General features: G+C 46.9%; 1 protein-coding gene across 1 annotated transcript in view; it reads left to right on the forward strand.

Moving 5' to 3' along the window:
* The window catches only part of LRP6 (LDL receptor related protein 6), a 1,045,411-nt gene that overhangs the window by 524,460 nt on the left and 497,545 nt on the right, over nucleotides 1–23,406 (forward strand). Inside the window, exon 12 of the mRNA XM_086952928.1 lies at nucleotides 20,999–21,325. Within this exon, the coding sequence (XP_086809054.1) occupies nucleotides 20,999–21,325 (327 nt within the window). The remainder of the gene's footprint in view (nucleotides 1–20,998; nucleotides 21,326–23,406) is intronic.

Below are 23,406 nucleotides of genomic sequence, written 5' to 3' on the forward strand. Positions count from 1 at the left end.
GGCGTCTAAGTAACCCGGGCAATGTCATCCCAGTGATCACGACCAAGCCGCCGACCGACGCGGAGTCGTCTGTTGCCCAGGGGAACTGCTGACTAAACACTTTCTGAATCCAGTCTTGACGCCTGCGGGTAATTCTAAGGTAAATCTATAACTAACATATGTTTCTTACAGATATATAGTTACCAAAGGTAAGTAACTTGTTCATCTCTGCCAAACTGGATTCCCCAGATGTCTAGGTGGAACTTCATCTGCTGGGCTAGGGGATTTCATGCCTAAGGCAAAAAAGAGAGGGAGAGACCGCACCCCTCTGCGGTTGATAGGGAAGGGCCCTCACCATTACCCTATAAACTTGGACTGATGCCCTTGGCGCACTTTAGATGAAACAGATCTAGCCACAAAATGTATCGCCAAAGCCGAATTGTGCAAGGATCGTGAACAGGTAAGGCCAGTGGATCTGTTGAACGCTTTCTTAGTGTCGATAGAGAGGAGATAGGCCTCTTTCTGGGATCTATAGATTTTGCACAGCAGATGTCAGATGTGCTTGGTGTTTTCTCCACATTGGCGGGCGGGCATGAAGCCAGCGTGATCTAGATCAATCAGGCTTGGCATTAAAGGGTTAAGGCGATGGGTCAAAATGCTAGTAAATAGTTTGGCATCAATGTTTAGAAGTGATACGAGTCTGTAGGGCCTGCAGAGGGCTGCATCCTTGCCTGGCTTCGAGACGACCGAGATTGATGCTTCTAACATGGAATCTGTGAGAGGGTTGGTATTGTGAAGAAGTTAAACAGCTGTGAGAGAACTGGGGCTAGCTTGTAGCAAAATACCTTGTAAAATTGTGAAGAGAAGCCATCCGGTCCAGGGGACTTAATCGGTTTCAAGTGAGGAATGGCTGATATGACCTCTTCTATATGTATGGGTTTGTTTAGCGATTGAGTCATGCGGCGTAATGAGGGTAAGCAAGCTCTCCGCAAGGAAACCAGGAGGTCTGTGGGTGCGCTATCCGGTGTATGTAGGGTGCCATAAAAATTCTGGAATGCAGAAGCAATGTGAGGGGTCAGTACATACCTCGGTGGACTAGCTAGGATTTATAACTTTGACCCACCCTCTGTGAATTTGGGGCCAAAGACGATGTGCAAGTATCCGTCGCAGTGGTTGCTACCTAAATAGAAGTTTTAGGCATGCCATAGCATATTCCGCCCTGTCTAAATATTTGAGGGGTAGCCAGGTTTTCCCTGCTCCCTCCACACCCAAGCTGCCCCTGTACGTATGTGGATGGCCTCGAGGTCTATAACTTTCTGCTCTAAACTCTGCTACTTCTTTTTGCGGCTGATGTATTCAGACGCTGAAATGGCTGAGTTGTCCTCCTACCAGTAGTTTGAGTATTTCACAGAGAGAGGCTAATGAGGATCTTGTTGGCATTGATTTGGAGGAAATCTGAGATCACCTTGAATATGGATGTAATCATGAATTGGGGAGACACCAGTGCGATGTCCTAATCTGACTGGTGTCAATACGTGCCACTAGGGTTAAAGGGGCGTGGTCTGATAATGATCTGGGAGCAATGAAGGTGTCTAGTGTATCACATGAAAGTAGTTTGCTTGCAAAATAGATCAGGGATTCATGAGACAGACCAAAGCCTTGATTTTAGGAGAGGTCCGTGCACACATGGTATACTAAGTGTGGGTCAAATTAAAATGTGAAGGCCATCCTTTTTGAAAGAGGAAACCTCACACACACAATTGTCATACTTCATCAGCATCCTCTTCCCACCCTGGTGAGATGGTACTACCAGGGCGGATTCAACCTTTGCAAAGACTTGACGTTACAACTCAAGAAAGAACCACACCAATTTATAAAAATAGCAAGTATGTTTATGCATCAGCGAGAAATCGTTCAGGTAAGTACATTTTTAAATATAAATTCTTTTGAGTTCAAAAGTGGACACTTAGTGCAGTGTTTGAGTTCTGTAATGTCCTCCTATAGGAGGAAAAGCAAGTTCAGCAAAGGTGTACAGTACATCGACTTACAGGACCTATCGCCAGGAGCTAAGGTGAGTGGTGGGCAGGGTCCAAGGCAGCACCAGCAGTACACCACCAGTGGCATGGGAGCAGCAGGGTGCAGAACAGCGTTGTGAGCCCAATAGGTTTCAGTGGCGATTGGGCCCTGCGGAAAGAGGCTGCAGGCTCCAACTGGGAGACCATTTGGGTATAAACAAACAGGGGGGTTCAAGACTTGCATTGCTTTGGGACACTGGGATGCCAAGGGTCCTCTTCTCCATGGCCCTTGGGCGACTCATGCAAAGTTGTCTTTAGGCTTCTGGTTTCTTTACCAGGAGCAGAGGTTGCAGATGGCGTTGGAGAGTCCACGAGGGGTGAGACCACGCTGGACTCAGATTCTGGAGCACTAGGGAACCATGTTGGCACTGGTGGGCGTTTCAACTCGGTCCAGAGGCGTCTGGTGCAGATGTGACTTCTGGTGTCAGGGCTTTGGCGGTTCTGGAGGCTGCAGAGTCTTTTCTTTGGAGTTTCTTTCGAACAAGTCGGCTGTTCACGGGAGGTTTCGGCCTTTGTTGAAGTCAGGCAGTTCTCCCCGGTTCTGGAGTCACTCAGCTGCCGGACGAGTTGCCTTTGGTGCAGAGTAGATGGAGAACGGCAGACAGATAAGCGGGGCTGCGGCCAGGTCAGGTGCTCCCCTCTGCTTTCGCGACTCTTCGTGTCCTTCATCGTAGGTCTCCTGGATCTCCTTCCCTGGTGCCAGGAACTCCTCATATCACTAAATTTACGTGTGTTAGGGCACTGTACGGTAGTAGCCAATGTACTGCTGAACCTTTGGGTCCCTATGCTCCCTAGTAGGCATAACCCTGTCCCAGAATTCCTAAGTATGCCCAGACAAAGATGGTTACTTCTAAACCTCTGTGTTCACCTCCCAGGAGCCCACCTTAGGGATGGTACTTGCCTGGAGATAAGACGCCTGCCTGACTAGCCAATTCTCCCTTCTGTCCAGGTGCCATGGGTGTCCTGGACACAGGGGTCAGCCTCCTCTCCTGTGACGGGATCTAGATTTGCATTTCAAAGGCGATATTCGGGGCTTACCGACCAAGGAAGGCTAATCATCAGGTCAACCTGTGGTAAAGGGTGTTACACCCTCTTCCCGGACAGGCTTTTGTTCTGGGTCTCCTGAGAGATAAGGCTCTCACCCTGGGTGGCCAGAGCAATGTCTTGGGTGATAGGCTGGCAGAAACCAGTCAGCAGGCTGCTAGGTTTTTAGGCACACTTCTAAAGTGCCCTCTGGGAGCATGTATTGGTAAATCCAACACTGGCATCAATGTGGGTTTGCCAATACAAGCTGTTTGAGACCAAACATCTCTATTTATAGTGAAGGCATCATGCAGCTGGGGAATTCGTTTTCACCAATGTCCAGCACATGGTCTAAAATGGCTTCTCTGGTCACTTGTACTGGAAGTAATAGGACTGACTAGCACTGGGGCATATCTACTCATGCAGGTAGGCCCTCACATGTAGCACTAAGCACCCTGCCTTGGGGCTGGCAGTTCTGCTGTATGGGTGACCTGCGAGTATCACATGCAGTGGTGGGGGACATGTCATGTTTTCACTTTTGGCTGCACCAAGACACGCAGCCTGCAGTGTCAGTCTTCCATATGCCAGCTCCGGCTTGGAGAGGAGGGTCTGGCATCTCGAGTTCAAAGCTCCGAATCTTCAGCTGCGTAGTGCGCTCTGCCTGCACCGGAATGCTTGTGCAGCCCACTGAGGACAGGTAGTGGTTGTTGAGATTGCCAAATTTGGTGCCCCTTCACACTACATGGGGGTGGTGCGTGCCTCAGACAGGATGGGTCCTGAGAGGCCCACAAATGCCACCATCTCTGTCTCTGCTGTATGTTGGTCTTCCTGGGTCAGGAGCCGACGTGGAGGTGGACTCCTATTGGCAGGCCCAGGAGTCTAGGTACTTTGGGTGGGAGTAAGGCCTGGGCTCATGCTGCAAAGCAATGTGTCCAGAACCACCCAGATGTCTGTTAGACCCTCATCCATAGGAAAAAAAGGTGCCGGGTTGCAATGGGACCCAATCCCTAGCTCACTGCACTTGTGGGGGAAGTCAGGGAGGGCCAGCCACAGGACCCCCTGCGAGCCAGAGCATTCCACTCTGGGTGGGAGCGCAGCAGGAGGCGGCAGATGTGCAAGAGATTACGCTGGGATCCTCTACACAGGCCGGCGGCTGGAGAATGTCCCCTAAAACTGGGCCCATAGTCCTCTACTCACATCCTGCCTGGCTTCCTGTGTGCGGTCATTTCCGATGTAGGCCACAGGCCCGGAGTGCACCTTAGGAGGCAATAATCATCTCATCCGGTCAAGGTGATGGTACAGGGTCTGTGTCCCCTGTTGTTCACCCCGGTGCTCCATCCCGGTAGTCAAAGATGAGGGGAGCAACCGTTACATCAGGAGCCCCAGCGGCCCCTGGCAGCTCCCGCTTCAGCCTGCAGTTGGCGCCGTATTTGTTAGAGTTCATTAAGCTCCCCAGGAGACCACTGCTATTGGAGGGCCCTGGTCTCTCGTTGCAGTCATGAGACATGACTGTGATCTCTGTTCCAGTTCAGGGACTCTTGTTGGCCGAGGGTAGATTGATGCGATACACTGTGTGCAGGATGCTACCAGGCGGCACTAGGCCTCTGCTGTATCTGGAGTCCAAGAAATAGTGGCAACCATGTTAGAGAGAGACTTGATGGTACGATCAGTAGCTCCTGCTTCCATCCCTCCAGTATGCTAGTGAAGGTCTGCCTGCCTTGGAGCCTGGTTAGTGGGGCCTAAGTGGCGACCATTTTCTAAGTAGCACAGCCGTCAGCCTGTGTGATGCGTTAGTTGGAGAACAGCCCAGCAGAGCGGTGAAAGCTTTTTTTCTGTCACCGCAACCGCTCTCTGCAGTCCAGGCTCTAAAATGTAGTGGTTTATGCCAGCCATGAGCCCTTCTGAACGCTTTGAATGCGGGCCTAGGTGGGGGAGGACCCAGAGGCACATCCTACTCTGCCGTCATCTTGGCCACGCCCCCTTTCCGTTTATGAAAGGGAGAATACATTTGTGTTTTTTCCATCTGAATGCATGGAATAGTTTTGTGTGCCGTTAATAATACACTAAGTCCAACACCTAATATAATGTTTTAGGAAAGTGGGTTTCTATTGCTGTAACCCCCCACCACGTTTTGCCAGACTACTGATGCACTTTTTCTTGGTGTGCCCTGGGTCACTGCCAATCAGGTTCTCAGGGCCTGTGTCCTTTCCCCAAAACTAACCCAATTGGCATCTGGCCACAGGTCAGCCCCTGGTAAATGGTACCACAGTTACCAGGGCACTGTGACCAGGAAAGCCCTCTAAGGGCTACAGCACTTATTGTGCCACCCCTAGAGGCCCTGTACCTTTACACATACACACTGCCTTCACAGACTGCATGTTTTGGTGCAGGACAAAGCAAAGAGGCGACATGGCAAACATCCCTGTGTGCCATGACTACAACCCACTGCCCTGGAATAGATCAGTCACCCCTCTAGTTGGGTGCCCTATGCCAGTGGTGAGGTTACAGGTGCATGAGCCCTGTACCCCTACAGTGTCTAAGTCCATTCATAGGCTTTGTAAGTGCAGTGCTGCCATTAAGAGTATATGGTGCTGGGAGCTTGTCATTTGGTATCAAACTTCTTAGCCCATTAAACCCACACTGATGCCAGTGTGGGATTTAATGAAAAGTGCACACAAAGGGCATCTCAGTGATGCCCCCTGAAAAACGACCAGCCTCTGGTGGGTTCCCTGACTGGTACACACCAACCTGCCACCACAAGACATATTTCTGGACCCCTAGGGTGGGGGCCTATGCTCCCTGAGCCCAGAAACAAAGCCTTTCCTGGGCGGAGGTGTTCACACCTCCCCCAGACCAGGAAATGCGATCTGTGGCAGGGGAGCATCAAAGGCCTGGCAGCCTTTGTAATGTGAACTCCAGCCTCTCCTGCTATCAGGAGCAGGCCCCCTTCCTATCTCCTCTCCCTTTCGGCGGGAAGACGAGTGGGAAAAACTAGCCAGCCCAGGAGGTGTGCCCTTCTCTGCCAACTCCACCCCTCAGTTGGGGGAGGCGAGGTGAGGCCCACTCTCCAGTGATCGCCATCTGGCAGATTGCAGGCACTGTCCAATCAGGACTAGGGATTGTGCTCACTCCCCCACGTGGGGTGAGCACACCATGGGTGTAGTCACCCTAAGGTCAGTAGCCCATTAGCTACTGACCTCAAGACCCCTAAAACGCACCCTAAATACAGTATTTCGGGGGGCAGCTCTGAACCAAAAAGGCAGATCCAGAAACCACAAGAAAAGAAAACAAGGACAAAAGGCTGTGCAGAGCGAACACTAGGACGACACCCACTGACTAGGCCCCAGCCCTACAGGCTGTCTCCTCTCTAACCTGCTCCTGCGAAATCCCGGTGTGTCCTGCAGCCAGCAACCTCATAAACCCCGGTGGACCTGCCTACTATCACTTCAAAGACTGAATCTCCTGTGAACACCAGACTTGTTCAAACTGCTGCTTCTGGTGCCAGCTAGAAACCGCAAATCCAGGCGAATACTTTGGGCTGATCTCTGTCAGTGAGTCTTATGGGGCCTTCTGTCTTATAGTACTAGATCTTTGTTTTGCTTTGGCCCACCGTGCCTCTCCTCTAGTTTGTGAACAACAAAGGTTCCAGGTGATTGGCCTTTTTACATTTGAAAAAACAATCAAACGAATACGGAAAATAGAAACAAGCATTTGCAATGCAAAAGTTTGAGCCATTGGCATTGGAAATGACAAACTCTTCATCCATGTGTTGGTTTTGAAAACCGATAAATAAATGACATTGTCATTTACAATGCCAATAGCTTACATTTTGGATTGTAAATGAGAATGGCTTTTATCTATATTTAAAAAAAAGAAACAAATAAAACGCATTGGCATTTACAATACCAATAGCTCAAGAGTTGTAAATATCAAAAATACTCGATCTCTGAACAGCAATTCATGCTTCTGCTTTTCAAACTTAAAAACATATGTTGTATTAGAAACACCTTAAACAAATTTAATGCAAAAAATTCCCTTTTGAAAATATCGTCCATACATAAATAGTATTTTATAGGATAAGCAATTAATGCACACATATATGCAGTCTGTGAAGCACTAGATATAAAGGGGCTTCCAGTTCAGAGAAAAACACACATCCCTGTTTCCCTAGTCCGCAACCTCTAACAAGCACGAACAACAGACATAGAAGTATTTTGTGATGTCTGCTGCAGCTTTGAACTGCTCAGTGAAATATCTCACTGGATTAGGTAGGTCACTAAACAAGTGCTCCTTTAAATGTCCTGTCATTTATATTTGTGGATACAGCTGAAGTACAGTCTCCCGTTGTACACAACCACTGCCCCTTAAGCTGTGGCAAGTAGAATGTGTGCATTTTTATATAGCACCAACTTTAAATGGGCATGCATGAAAGATTGAGTGACACTATCCTACGAGCAAAATCAAGCAATATAGACAACAGAAACTTATATAAATAATAGAAATTACACCTATTTGAGCACTAAGAAACTCAAAGATATTAAAACTGCTGTAGGCAAGCACCAGAAATGCAAGGGCACTAACCTCGGCTGCTGCCCGGAGTCCACAGTAAGGACTGGGCTCTGAGGAGGAGAGGAAGGGGACCCAGTCTACTGGCGCAAGCAGACTTGAAAAGACAGTTATGTTATGTTATGTTATGTTATATTAATTTATTGTGCGCACAGCTACTCCAGCCAAGGAGCGTCCCGGCGCAGAGACAAGGAGAAACATAACACACCAGGAAAAGATAAAACCTAAGAGGGACAGCTAAAACAAGAATGTTTTAATCGCTCTCCGAAAAGACATCAGGTCCTCTAGCAGACGGATTTCAACTGGGAGGGTGTTCCAAATTAGTGCAGCTTTCACGCTGAAAGAACGACCCCCCATCCGGCTGAGTCTGGGGACCACAGCAAGGGCCTGGCCTTGGGATCGGAGATTGCGGGTGGGGACATAGAAAGAGATACAGTTGGACAGAATTTCAGGGCCTATACCTCTTAAGATCTTGAAGGTCAAACAAAGGACCTTAAAAAGAATACGCTTCCTTACAGGGAGCCAGTGCAGGGAGCGGAGGACATTCGCCACCGGGCGAAATCTGGGTAGGCCAACAATGGCTCTAGCCGCAGCATTTTGAACCCGCTGCAGGCGAGTTAACTCAGCCTGGTAGGCCCCAGCCAGTAAAGAGCTAGCGTAGTCCAGGCGAGAGATGATAGTTGCCTGGACTACAAGCTGTCTGGTTGGGGCGTCAAAGAATTTAAGAACTGGTCTTAAACCTCTCAACAGACCAAAACAGCAGGCTGCAGTTTTTTTAGTATGCCCTACAAAGGTAAGGCCTGCGTCCAACCAGACCCCCAGATTTTTCACCTCCGACACCGGGGTCGGAGTGGGGCCCAGCTCAGAAGGCCACCATTGATCGCCCCATAGCTCTACTCCCTTCCCGGCAATCATTACCTCCGTTTTCGTGGCATTAAGCTGGAGACAGTTTCCTGTCAACCAGCTAGCCACCGCCTTCAGTCCAGACTGAAACCTGGGGGCATCTTGTTCCGCATCCCCGCTGAGAGTAACCGCCAGCTGTGTGTCATCGGCATATGAGACCAAAGTTAGGCCCCACTGCCTCGCGACATCAGCCAGCGGTCTCACGTAAAGGTTGAACAACGTGGGACTCAGCGAGGACCCCTGCGGAACCCCCATGGCCAGAGGCTGGGAACTGGACTTGAAGGGAGGGATGGCAACACAGAAGGAACGATTGTCCAGGAAGGAGCGGAACCATTGCAGCGCCTGGCCACCGATACCAATCTCCTCGAGCCGATGCAGGAGGATGCTGTGAGATACTGTGTCAAAGGCGGCGCTGTGGTCTAACAATATCAGCGCCGCCGTCTGACCAGCATCCAACCTCGCACGGAGATGTTCCACCATCACAAGAAGAGCGGTTTCCGTGCTGTGGCCAGCACGGAAGCCATTCTGTGTGGGGTCGAGGGCATTGGTCCGGGCTAGATGTTCTGACAGGGCCAGATTGACATGGGCCTCTGTCAGCTTTGCCTGCCAGGATAGCAGCGAGATGGGACGAAAACTTTCAGGCTTAGACGGGTCCAAGGAGGGTTTTTTGATGATCGGGGACACCACCGCCTGCTTCCATTTAGTTGGAACTACCCCCGACTCCAGGGAGAGGTTGACAAGGGAACGCACAACGGGGCGTCCCATAAAGGTCTGATCTCGAAAGAGAGCAGGTCTCACTGGATCAGATGGGGATCCAGATTTAACTTGCAAAGCAAGTTTATCAAACCCATCCGAGGTAAGAGGGGGGAATGAGAGCAGGGTGATCTGATGAGATGTCCCATTGGAGCTTCCCGACGCGACCCCAATGCTAGGGAATGTCCGATAGATAGCTTGGACTTTTCCCAAGAAATAGGAGGCAAGGGATTCGCAGTGGGAGACAGAACTCACGGCCGTAGAGGTAGTCCGCTTTGCCATAAGATCTTTAACCGCCTTGAAGATGGCCTTCGACGGGTTGGTGCTGTTCCGGAATTCTTCGGCATAGAAGGCCGCTCGAGCCCGACATATAGCCCGATGATAGAGCTTGACGGACGCAGCATATGCAGCTTTTAAATCAGCCCCATATGTCTTCCGCCAAGCCCTCTCCGCCCGTCTACAGGCTCCCTTCAAGGCACGTAAGGCGCCATCATACCAGGGACTCGACTCTCGAGGGTTGATCTTAGCCGATACAATAGGTATCAGAGCGTCCAGAGCCCTAGTAAGCCAGGAGCAAAAGAGGTCATACCCCTCTTCTACGTTGTTCAATGGGCCCAGAGGCTCCACTGACAGAAGACGATGGAAGTCTTCCAGCCTGAGTTTATTCCAGGATCTCCTAGGTACCCGTCTAGCTGAAGAGGTGGAAGTGGTAGCTGATATGGGACACTGGATGGACACCAGAAAATGGTCAGACCATTCTACTGGAGTGATCGCAGTGATTTTAGCCTCTGTCAAATTGGTGAAAAAAGGGTCAAGAATATGTCCCCCAGTATGAGTAGGCTGGGAGACCAGCTGGGAAAGTTGGAAAGCCTCTAAGTCCAAAGAAATGCTACGAGCTGTCAGACTGGAAAGTGTGTCGAAATGCAGATTTAAATCACCCAGAATGGAAAAATTGGCGCAGTCAGTGATCAAGGTGCCGACAATATCCGGAAAAGTATTTCTAAACACCGCGTCACTGCCCGGCGGACGATACACCACCATCCCAGAGAGTGTGAACTCTGGGCTGACAGACTTTAAAAGAGGCACTTTCACAGCCAGCAATCTTGAGACTGTTCCACACACAGGGAAAGCTGGACCTAACTATAAGAGCTATTCCCCAACCTCTAGATGATCTATTCAAGGTGTACATAGAATAGCCAGGGGGCATGATAGATTAAGAATGGCAGGGTCAGCTTCCTGAAGCCATGTTTCAGTTATGGCGAAGATATCCGGGGCTTCATCCTCGATAAGATCGTACACGTTCTGATGATGTTTCAGGACCGACCTAGCATTCAGGTTCATAATCCGCAGAGAGGAAGGAGAGCCCCTACTGTGGTGGGCGACAGAAGGGTCTTTTCGGGGAAGAGGCATCGGGGGTCAAGTATCGAGCCATTGCAGGGACAACGATACGGACCACAAAGTGGATGGACAAGCGGTAGAGTACAGCTAAAACTCACCTGGCCGATAGAAACCAGGCTCTCCCTGGAGTATGTCCGCATGGCGACGAAGCAGATGAAATACTTGTCGCAGCCCAGCGTCCGCCACGTCCCGCACGGCCTTAGCGCGGACGGGCGCAGACGGGCAGGACTCTGGCACGACTCCGGCCACGCGAGGACACGCCCGCTGCGCGATCCCGCTGCGCTAGGGGAGGAGCATTAAATATGCGTTCCCCCGCTGGCGCATGCGCAATGAAGCGCTGTCGGTCTAATCCCTCACCTCACCCCAAACCAAGATGTCCGCCTCCCCAGGCACCAACCCGCCAAGCGGCGGTGAGGGACACGATTATAGTGCAAGTAAGGGGAGATGGAGAGCGAGGGTCTGAACGACCTAAAAGAAAGAAAACAATCAGGTAAATAAAATGCAGCTAAGCAGCAAGTGCCGTAACGCTCCTGTCTGCAGTGCGCTCCTTGTCAGTCTGTCTGCTGTGGAGATGGAGCCAGAAACACCCCTACAGGAACTCTGACATGTGGGAGCTGTGAAGGGTGCCTACCTGCGCAAGATGACTGACTCTCACCCAGCTTCTCTACCCTGCCTAGAGGCTAAAGGCCTCCCTCCCAGGGTAGGGTGTCGTGCTGGGTGATTGGAGGGAGAAGACGCCTCCAGTGGCCTCTGGAGAGTACTGCACAGGAACCTTCACAGACTACCCATGCAGAAAGGAGAAACCATGTGGAATGGAATGATGCTTTAATGAGCCATACATTTCGAATGACTGATTCAATTCCAGTTTTGGCCTAATGTAGTCATAAAATATTTTTTAATTTTACTAGAATGGTCTGGGAGCTTCACTTTGTCATTTTTTACCTTCTCAGACATTCTCTGTCCGGCGTTCCTAAAGAGTAGGCGAGGCTGTCTTACAGAAGCAGTCTGCTCCTGACTAGGCGCTAGCTTTGCACAGTGGTGGTAGAATGTGCCCCACTGCACACCCAGGCTTGCGGCACCCACTCTATTCAGGGCCTGCCTCGGTCTGCTCTTTCATCACTCTTCGGTGGGGGTCCACAGAGACCCGTTCAATGAGTCACAACAATAAACCATTTTAAGCTGCAGGTCGTCACTCGTCTCGCCATCTCACGCCAGGCGCAGCACCTAAGCAGGGGAGGCCACCACTCTGGTGACGCACACAGGACACCAGCACACTCTCCAAATAGCCAGACTGATGCAAAATTTCATCGATGCACCCCACGCCATTTGGAGGCTTCCTACCTGCTAACGTGGTTTGAAGCGCTATAGTAATGAAATACAACACCAAGGGTGAAGCAGATGCATATGTTAAGATCAAGACTAATTAACGAGATCTCAAATGTGCAAGTCTTAAAAAGACCCACTTATACGGAGTGCAAAAACCTCCATGAGAAAGCCATTAACCTCCGAGGCTGACCGGGAGGTGACCCGTGGTGCTCCGAGGCTGACCAGGAGATGAGCAGTGGTGAGATCCTGCTGAGGCTGTCCAGGCGCCCTCGTTCGCGAAAGTTAAAGCTTGGCGCGAGAAGAGACGCGCCTGTTCACAGCGCATGTCTCCTAAAGCGTGCGGTCACAGCCATTGTCTACAATAGGTTTGGTAAGCTTGTGCACCTCTCCTGTCTCACTTTGCGAGCTATCCGGCGACAATAAGGCTCGCTACGCAGGCAGCGCAAGCGCTGCATCGGTAGCGAGACCTAAAAAGTAGAAGAAAAGAAAAAAGATAAACATGTGCCCACACAAATTCAAAAATATTTGAATTATTAAAAATTAAGTTTTTCAAAATATTCACTATCAAATACAATACAGAAAACAGTTCAGGCTCAACATATTATACAAATAAATATATTCAAACATTGCAAAGTGTTAACGGAAAAAGAATAGCAAAGGGTCTATAATTCAAAAATAGTCCACACAAGATGGAAACAGTTCTAGGGGATAATCCATTCCCAATTTGTCAGTAAAGCGTTGACAGCCTTTAGACCCAAACAATTAAAGGGTCATTATCAGGACAAAGATAGTTTTTGTGCAGAAAATCTCAGCACCACTGAGCCACATTTCAAAGCTGCTTTTCAAATTAGCAACTTAGTTTACAGACTGTTACCAGTCTGCACCAAGACAGCCATCTTTCTACAGGCCTCTTTCAGGTACCAACCCTTTTCCAAATTGGAGGTCTCTTTCCGCTCTAGGCATGGTTTGGCTCTCTTGTTCAGCGCAGAGCCACCATTGCTCCTTACCCCACTCCATCAGGAGGTACTGTGCCTACATCCCAAGCGGAGCAGTTAGATCTCATCTCCGCTGTCATCTTACCTCAGGCTCCACCCCAGTGTTACAGTTAATCCACCATTTTGTAGGTTGGAATAATATTGAATGAGTACATCATGGGGACAAGTGCATTACTTATGCATGTGCTTTATCGTAGTAGATGCATGGAAGACTTTCATGTTTCCAGTTTGCTATAGACAACAATAATTTGATAAATGCAAACACAAGACAAGGGTTGGTAAATCAGAATGAGATAAAGCAACATAAGCTTTTTTTTTACCATACAATTAAAGCAACCTAAGCCTTTTTTACCATAAATTAAGGTGCAGCTGCATACTTGTTAAATTTGCTGACCCAGGACGTGTGATTGTTTTCATTGTAATCTTTACAATATTTTTTGAACTGTAAGGAAATGCCTCTTTTTGTATGGTTGCCCCCCACCTTTTGGAGAGGTGCTGGTTTTTCGACTGAGTCTACCAAGGCCTGCTAACAACCTCAGCTCCAGTACCCTGACCCTTAAACATTTTGTTTCGCTTATAACGGATTGGCGTAAGGTAACTTACTGCCAGGTCCCTAGTAAACAAGGTACCAGAAGTACCCAAGGCTTGTAAGTGCCATCTGACGGACTACAGCACTTATTGTGCCACCCTGAATGAGACAAGGTAAAACACTGCTCCCAGTCTTCCACTGCAGGCTGAAAGGGCAGTTTAAAACTGCCAGCTTCACTTTGCCATTTTAGTCAATGGCCAAGCCTGAACTCCTTTTTAGGTTTTGTCTACGCGGCGCGCATGCGCTGCACAGGAGACCCCCCCTCCCCCCCCCCGCATGCACAAGTACTGTTTCGCTTTCGCGGCTGCTGGGCCGCACTTGTGTTTCAGCGCTTGTTTTACTACCACGCCAACTTTTACTTCCTCTGCATATCTGGTTCCCCTGTGCACAGCTGTGCTACTTGCTGCTCCTTTAACTCCTTTAAATATACAGGACTCTGTGTTCTGTATTTGCACTCTGCAACTCTGGCGCGCAGCGTGTTTAGTGATGAGTTTATCACTTTTTAGTTAGTTAAAGCAAAGGTTGATTTTGTGTAAACTGATGGCTTTACTGTACGTCAAAGGCACATGATGAAGGGACGAAAGTATATGATGGTTTATGGCGAAGGAATTTGGTGAAGCACTATCATTAATAAACATTTTAAGGTTATCAACACCGATTTGCTGTGACATGCTTAAAACAATTTTAATTTATTGAGATTGATTTTTAGATGCAGAATATATATTGTATTTAATTTGTTTTGTTTTAGCATAATTCTGGATTGTATTAATCCTGTATAAAAGTAAATAAACATGAATTACTCATTTGTGCCTCCCTTGAAATGTTCCCAGACTGGTTTCTGTAATTCCTTTCCAAGGAGGGAGACTGAATGGAACACCCCCGAAACTGGTGCAGGGAAACAGTTATTTCTATTTGGTACAATATTTTGTCTCGGAGAAAAAACAGAACAGTAAAATGATGTGTAGTTGCATAGGTATTTCCCAGTGCACCTTGCTACCTTGTTAGAGGTGCCGATCTATTTAGTTTTGTATAGCGCTGTGCATTGCTTATCACAAACTTCGGAGCGCTATTAGACGGGGATGCAGCTTGCTTTTGGAAGGGACGGATCTCGTCCAACAGGGCGTGAGAGTAACATATCAGATGTTGTCCAATATGACCCATTTCCATGCTGATCTCAGCTGAAAGAAATCTGAAGTCCGTTTCAAGGGGTTCCTGATATTGCTGAAACAAACGTGTCCCCCCCCCCCCCCCCCCCCCCCCCCCTATAAGCACAGTACACATGAAGAAATGCCTCCGCGTGGTCGTATGTCACAATTAACAAACATTGTGAACTGAATTATACCTGGCAAAGCATAGTGAATGCCCTAAATATGGAAGCCTGCACACTGCAAATCACCTTTTTGATGAATCGATCTGTTAGATTTGATATTGGACTGCTTGGAGGGGAACCCATGAACTAAATACACACCGATCTCTGCAGTACCAACATTAACCCAATAGGCTATTCAGTCAAGATTCAAACCAGTGACTTTTACTTCTCTTCTGCAGTCGCCTTACTGCAACAACGTGTGAGCTTGGGACTCAAGCGTGTGATCGACACCTGAGGTACAGATCTCTGCAGCAGCCACATTAACCACCGAGCTCTCTTGCTGGGATGTGAACTTCTGCCCTTCAAATGAGACACGGATAGCTGCAGCTGCCTTAGTGTCCCACTGACCCAGGTCACTGGGATGGGAAGTTTAGCCTTACAACTTTCACACAGATATCGGCAGTAGGCACATTAACCTGCTGAGCTATCACCCTGTGCCCCACTTACACATGTTGAGCTGTACCCATTTTTGTTTTATATAAAATCTCATCTCAGTGAACAAATGGGGAGACAGTAGGCCTGCTCGAAGCACACAGACCCTGAACTAATCAACCATAATAAACCTTACAGCCTATTAATCTTACATCTTTCCTTCTGTGGTGAGTATCTACCCCAGGTGTGCACTGGCTTGCTCTGAAAGACACTTTGCTTGCTCTGAAAGACACTTCTCGTGACATAAAAGGCTCCATCCATTCTTTTCAGAGGTAAAACTGTATGCCACAATCAGTAGGTTTTCAAACCAAAATGTGTTTATTGCAGGGTTCGTCCCCTTAAACTAAATACCATAAATACATACAGTCCAATAAAAAAGATAAAAATACATATTACAGCGTTTAATACAATTAATACAGATTTAAAATGAACAGAGCAACCATTTTGAGTTATACAAACTTCTAGTTTATCTCGGTTTCAGCCACAAAACATTTCCTCCGCCTCCATGCTCGGGTCAAAAAAGCTACAAACAGGATACAGTAGGATCGTTGGTATCAAAACCGCACACAGTAGGTTCATTGGTATCCAAGCCGGATACAGTAGGGTCCTTGGTAACCAATCCGAAAACTCTTAATGAGTCTTTGTAAAAACTAAAACCGATACTTTGCTCAAGGGAGCAATTCATGTTCTCCACAAATTAGAATAGAATGCGCAAAAAAAGTATACGGCAATCGGGGCCACTGTAATTATGCAGATGGGGAGGGACAAAACATGTGGCATGGTTGAGTAAAGTATGCAGCAAGAAAAGGCAATTTATGCGGCATGATGCAATACATTTTGTGGAAGTATTGCTTCATTATTTTGTCACTTTTCTCTTAACACTGTCTGGGCATCGATTTCACCTCAAGTGCCAGTGTAACACTAAAATATAGAAATTGGCAACAGAAAGGTAACACATCGACCTTGCAAAGAGCCTTCTACAATGCAACTGGACGTGTTGCTGAATTTTCAGTAACTTTCGAAACTTTTGTGCTAGAAGCAAAACTTTTTTGTTAAAATCCGCAGATTATGCATCAGATGATGGATTATGTGGCAAAGGTGGCAAATCTACAATTATTCAAAAAACGTTGCGGCCGCAGAGTCACATAATTCCAGTGGCCCTGGCTATCATGTTCGGTTACAGATGCACAAACATTGCATTTGTTGTTTCTTAATAGGTCGTGTGACCACTTGGACTTAAAACACCTAATGGGCAATATCCCCGGTCTGAATTTAAGGGTGCAGTCCTTGCCCTAGAGGGCTCAGTTTTTTAGGACTTCAATCTGAACACTTGAAAGACGAACATTCCCAGTAACCCCCTCTTCTTACCCGTCGCAAAGCAACCATTCATCACATGCCACCTGTTTAACATACCTTTACATTTACATAATGCAGAGCCAGTGTAATCACAAAGCTCGTTTTATTACTTAAAAACTCTATCCCGATTTTATTTCTGCTTTTCGACCATTTCCACTACATTTTCTCTCATAGGATGGCAGTCAAATCATAATTTCATCTTTTTGTTTGGCTAACTATAGTCAATGTGGGGTCTGCTATACAGCTGGCAAGAGAGCTATGCGACTTAAATACTCACGGCTGATATCTACTGTGATTTGCAGGTCAAGCTTTACAATCTAAGGGGCCTTTTTATAAAAGGTAAATCTGGATTTAACCCTGCATTTACAAGCAAAATATACTGCAGTTACCCTTGACAAGAATTCACAAAGGAGTTCCTGGCCACACTAGGCCTTTTGGGGGTGGGGGGAACTCCGCCAGAATGCGTAAATCTCCGCATCTGTACGGCATCCCAGGGTGCTTCAAGGAGCGGTTCAGCGCTTAATTTGTAAAAAATAAAGTGCCAGTGCACAAAGTAATTCTTCGCAAGTCCAAAGCACATGGAGCCATCTCAGGTCCAAACCACTGCTGCCAAAGGCAATTGACAGACATACGTACCTGCTAGTTTTTAAAAGGTATATTACATCACCATTGACAAATTGTGCCAAAAAGTAAAATAGGCACACAGCACCACCATGCTGTGGATAAATAATTTGCCGTTTTTTAGAAAGTGCTGCTGCCAAGCATTGGCAAACACTGCCACAAATTAAGCACAGTTGTGGCTAAACTTGGAAGTGTCTGAACACCTTCAAAGAAGTATGACTCTGGCATTCAAAAATAGCTCACATTCACATTTCCAGCAAGGAACAACGCAACGTGCTGGCTGGCGTGAACACTGTATCAGAGTGTAGGCATCCTACTTTTTGTGTGAGCGAGTTCTTTGGCAAGGCTTGGGATTCTTTTGATGTTGGTAACATTACTAACAGTACTAGGTGAAATTACAGAGCCTAGTGACAACTTTTGGGTATTCTATTTCCTTTATTTGGTTACCATACATAACCATAAAAGTAAACATATGTACAAACAAGCATTGGCATAGCCAATACATCTTGCCTTTTGGACCTTATAAGTATTTAGTTATGCAGCACAATATCCTTGGTGCAACAACATCAACTGTTGCATGGCTAAACACTTATAAGGTCCCAAAGGCGAGACCTTTTGGCTATGCCAATGCTTGTTAATGTTTGTAAATCACCCCTACAGCAGGGCTATCGAGTCCTAAGATAGGGTGCAGCATATTTGTAAAGTAGTACTTGTTTAACATGTTCTAGAGGTAAACACACACAATTGTCTTTTTTACTGGGAGAGAGGCTGGCAGCACCATTGGCAAGTACAAAGTTTGTTGCTGAAGCACACAGCTGTGCTAACCTGTGAATTGGGCTACCAAAGTTGGTACTTCAAGGTATCAAACAACTTGCTACATTAAGCTGGACTAGATGCCCAATTCGAAATGTATGTAACTTGTTACCCAGTTTTCCGGTGGTCATTTACTGGGTCTGACCACTAGACAGCCTTTTACCTGCCTAGGAAGACATTTTAATGGCTACCAGGACAGGTAACAATAGATGCCTAACCACTGGATGTGGTGTCACCTCCTCTTGGAAGGAAGCCACAGAGTGTTGGCCCAAAAGGAGAGCTTCAAATGGGAAGCTACCTTTGTATGGCAAATGGTTAACACACTAGAGAGGTTCTGCTGTATTATTCTGGTAGACTGGTTGGCTTCAGGGATACAGTGGGAAACACTGCCAAACTGTTTGTTCCATGTGCCTGTAGCTCACAGGTAGCAACACCTCTAGGGTTGGCTACCAAGCTCCACACCCCAAGAGAGGAGTGCACAACATTAGAGTTGGCACAATAGTGCTCTTTGGGATAGCCAGATGCCCCATTTCACAAGAAGTGGCCATCAGGTGGGAGACAACCTGGTAGCCCATTGGCTAATGATGGAGACCTCCCCTGGGGGCACTTTTGGGCATAAAATGGCATCCTTGGCACCTTTCAGATCTCGTTTGACTGGAGAAGAGGACCAAAGGAGGACTGCCCTGCTGACTCTGGAACCGGCGCAGAAAAGGTTGTATCAAAGTTGGACTGCAGCTGCTGCTTCTTGGACTATCGAAGGAAAGGACTGTGTATGCTCTGTCCTTCTCATGGAGAAGTAATCTCCCTAGCCCAGTCTGAGGCGAGACTCCAAGAGTCAATTAGCTGACTTCTTGTTTGCAGCACATGGCCATAAAAGCTGAAGAAGCCTGCTTGGACGAGTTGGTAGCCCAGGTACCCCTATAGTTAGTCCTCCCAGCTATGCAGCCCAAGAGAGCCGGACCTGATGCTCAAAGGTTGTACCCAGAGCTGCTAGACCCGGGAGATGGAGAGTCTTTGGAGCAAAGTGTAGTTGCCTAGAAGGAGAGATACTACCCAAAGAAAGAAACCTTTGTGTCAGTTGACTGGTAGCCCAGTGCCAACTGGACTTCGGCTGACCCATAGAAGATTTTGATGGATTTCAACCCCTGCGGCAAGAATCACCTCACCTGACCGTGGAGTAGGAGACCCAGGAAGATCCCGTAGACTGCACATAATCTTCAACATCCTTCAGCATCCTGTATCCCATGCATCAGGACCACTTTGTAGAGGTAAGTGGCAAGGAGCCACTGACATTGGAACTGGACTAAAGACTGCTTTTCTTAAGGAGGTAACTGTTTCTTTGGACCTTGCTTGTCCCCTTCACTGGCTCCCTGCTGGAGTTGGTCGACCAAAGTAACTCTAAGTATCTACATTCAAACTTGTGAAAGTTTTTCTTGAAACATTTTTAAATGTAAAATTCGTTGAATTTCCAATGTCCCCCGGTTAAGTGAGAAGTTCCTATTTATTGTTTCTTGGAGAATCAATAGCTTCAGAACCCTCTGGTGGATCTTTTTTCTTTGGTGCCCATAAATTCATAAAAATATGCTCTATTTTAACAAATTTGTGTCGATTTCTTGAGTGAGTTTCTTTCTTCAATTGTTTTTGTGTGTTTTAATAGCTTGTTCCTTTGTGTAGGCCTGACTTCAGACCAACATCTACTCAGGGTTGATCTAAGGTTTAACAAACCAAACCTGACTGGTCTCAAACCGGACTAGTCTTAAAGGGTTGGTAGTGTGTTGCACGGTGAGGTCACTCAACCACACCATATAATTCACTGCATTCCCTCACATCAGCTACGATTAAAGCCATGTCCACCAGAGACCGAGCCTTCTTATTTAAAGGCCTAAATTTGTGGCTGCATGCTGATTGTAGTAAGAGTGAAATGCAGAGGGAGTTAGGAGAACCCAGAATATTGGAGCAGAAGTTAATGGAGTGACTGGGCAGTGAGAAAGACCATAAATTCAAAAACCTGATTGCTTGCTCTTGTTGAGATAAGACCTACTGGACTGACTCCATTCGCCGAGTGCTACATCTAACTTTAATAAAGCTTTTTCTGACAAAACATCACAAGCCTTACTTAGTGTGGATTCCTATTAACAGATACAAATATATTGCCAAAGTGGCACCTTTATTGCACACATTAATCGATCGGGCCTAGCATTTTTTTAAACCTATTTTATGTGAAATATTTCAGACACGCTGTTCCAAACTTGGAAGATATTTCTGTATATGAGATGCTGAAAGTCCAGATTACGAAACTGCATGATGCCCTTCAGCAGGCATTGTAGGTGGCCCTCCATATAATCTAAAGTTCCTCTATGAATCTCTCTGTAAACGAAAGCTGAGGTATCTGAGCAGACCTGTGTACAGCATCAGTCTTTAATATAGGCAGGTCACGTAAGTGGTAAGCCAGAGCTCTTTGATGCTATATAATCAAGACAGTAGTTTTATATTTTGGTGTGCATAATCCTAATTTAATCAGCAGGCTTGATGTCTAGTGAGTGCTGTACAGTCACAAGCAGCTTTAGAGTCTTAGTTTATGTAAGGTGAAAGGCAGAGCTTGCTTCTTTAGAATGCACAGCATAGCAGCAGTGTGCAAATGGATTAATGGCAGAAGTTGGCTGATTTATTTGCCTAGCTGATAAGTATCGAAGATTTTTTCTGCAGAAGTATTAAACACATGTTTTTCAGTATCATAAAAAAAAATCTTTCTGCCTGGCTTGTCTTAACCCATTTTTTTCAATTTTTTTTATAAAACTAGGTCTTGATCGCGACGTGATAGCTGATGACCTGCCGCATCCCTTTGGTTTGACTCAGTACCATGATTACATCTATTGGACAGACTGGAGCCGGCGTAGCATTGAGCGTGCCAACAAGACTAGTGGCCAAAACCGCACGATCATCCAGGCCCATTTGGATTATGTGATGGATATCCTAGTTTTCCACTCCTCCCGGCAGGCTGGATGGAACGAGTGTGTCTCCAGCAATGGGCACTGCTCCCACCTCTGCTTGGCAGTGCCTGTCAGTGGTTATGTCTGTGGATGCCCAGCTCATTACTCTCTTAATGCTGATAACAAGACTTGCAGTGGTAAGCAAAGTGCTTGGTGTTCATTGGTTTGGCTGTGTATGTAATGAGTACAATGTACAAAATTTGATATTTGTCGAAGAGGGATGTATAAGGATGTTTGCTATTCTTTCAGTGAGCTATTTAAAGCATGGTTTTCCTGATGTGAGGATTACTGTCCTGTTTAGCCTCTCGCGTTGTGCTTTCTAAATCCAATGAAATACCACATTCCAGTACACAAATCGACAGTATCAAAGTAGATGGCTTGGTTTCGAGCTACAACCACAAACTTTCTTAATAGAAACAAAGCCTGCACAGTTCTATCAGCCTCGTATTTGTGCTTTTTATTTGCCCACTTTGCCTTCTAGTATCGTAGGTGAGTGCATCAAAAATAATATTGCCAAAAGGCGATAATGTTTATTCATAATGGTGTTCTAGTGTACTTAGGAGTATGTCAGCAGCCTTTTGGTAGTAGTGTCTATGAGAAAGTGCCTCTTCTGAAATGGTTAGTCTCCCACTTTGTGCCTGGAAAATGAAGTAGTTTTGAATGCAAGTGCACAGGGTGCCTGCCATCCAGGTCCACAAGGCGCCTTCCCTAAAACTGTAACACGATCTGCACCACATCAGACCCCCCTGTAATTCAAGCGTGCTCATTGTCACAATACCGTGCCACCTATTGTATGACACAATATATGTAGAAGTTTCCGCATATATCAAATACTAATTGAACCAGAGACAGAGCACAGCACATACAAATAAACAGCTGAATATCCACGATCAGCAAAGTGTGTTTAATATTAAAAAAAGTGGTCAATGTATAATTAGTTAAGCAAGCAATCTTCATCATAGTCGTTCAGTTGATCCAACAGTGGTACAGCTACAGCAGACACGTGTTTCGTCGCTTTTCTTGCGACTTTTTCAAGGCTGTTGAACAAGATCATACATGATATTTTTTATTAAAATAAATGTGTACAAAAGGAGAGATGACAGAAATCAACAAAAAAACTTTCTTTCTTTTCTGCACCGATATCCCAGTTGTGATGGATTTTATCAGTCCCTCTGTTTATACTAGAATGAATTTCAAACAATGAAGACAAATTCATCCATGGCAGCCTGAATGCATCGGTGCAGAGAAAAACAACTAAATCGACATGGCACACTGCCTGTGTGCCCTGCAAAGCAGCACTGCCTAAGGTATCCCCTCTAGCAGGATTTACAAACGCTAGGGCATTGTTTACTATATCTCAGGTTTGGGCGTAGCTGCCTGAGCAGATATGTCCCTACAATATTTAAGTCTATTCTTAATATTGTAAGTACAAAGGGACCCATAGATGATACAAGGACTTGAAATTCGACATCTTGAGTTCCCCAGCACCACTGTGATGGCTTCACTGAACCCAGGAGTGTATGATGCCAAACAACTGCTCCCAATAAATATACACTGATGCCAGTGATGCCAGTGTTGTATTTATTATATATATATATATATATATACCCAGAGAGCACCTCAGAAATGCCCCAGAAAACCTACCAACCCTGGTGTGGTCTTTGACTAGCTTTAGCCAGTCAGCCACCACCAGACATGTGTCTGGACCCATGAGGTGGGAGCCCTTGCTCTCTGAGACAAAGCTCATTCTGGGTGAACGTGTCACACCGCATCTCCCAGGCAGGCTCAGTGCTCAAAAGGGAAGCTTCAAAGGCCTTGCCTCCTTTGTAATGCGACCACAGACTCTGCTGCTAGCAGCAGATGTCAGCTCACTGTTCAAACCCCCTCTTTTGGTGAGAGAACCGACAAGAAAGCTAAGTGAGAATAGGAGATGCAACCCTCTTTGCCAACTTTGCCTCTCAGGTGCTGAAGCCAAAGTGAGGCACATGTTTCAGTGCCCACCATCTTGAAGATGGTGGGACTTATCCAATCAGGGCTAGGACTATGCCCCCTCCCACATGATGATGCATAATTGAGGGTATAGACACCCCGTGTAAGGGACCGATCAGTTCCTACATGTCACTCCCCTGTAACTAGTATTTAGTAGGCACCCTAAGACTCTAAAGTCAGATTTGTGATGACCCACGAAGCCCGGACACTGAAGACCCGCAACAGCAAG

Source organism: Lissotriton vulgaris, chromosome 1_2 (genome assembly GCF_964263255.1).
Source record: "Lissotriton vulgaris chromosome 1_2, aLisVul1.2, whole genome shotgun sequence".
In the NCBI taxonomy this organism is placed as follows: domain Eukaryota; kingdom Metazoa; phylum Chordata; class Amphibia; order Caudata; family Salamandridae; genus Lissotriton; species Lissotriton vulgaris.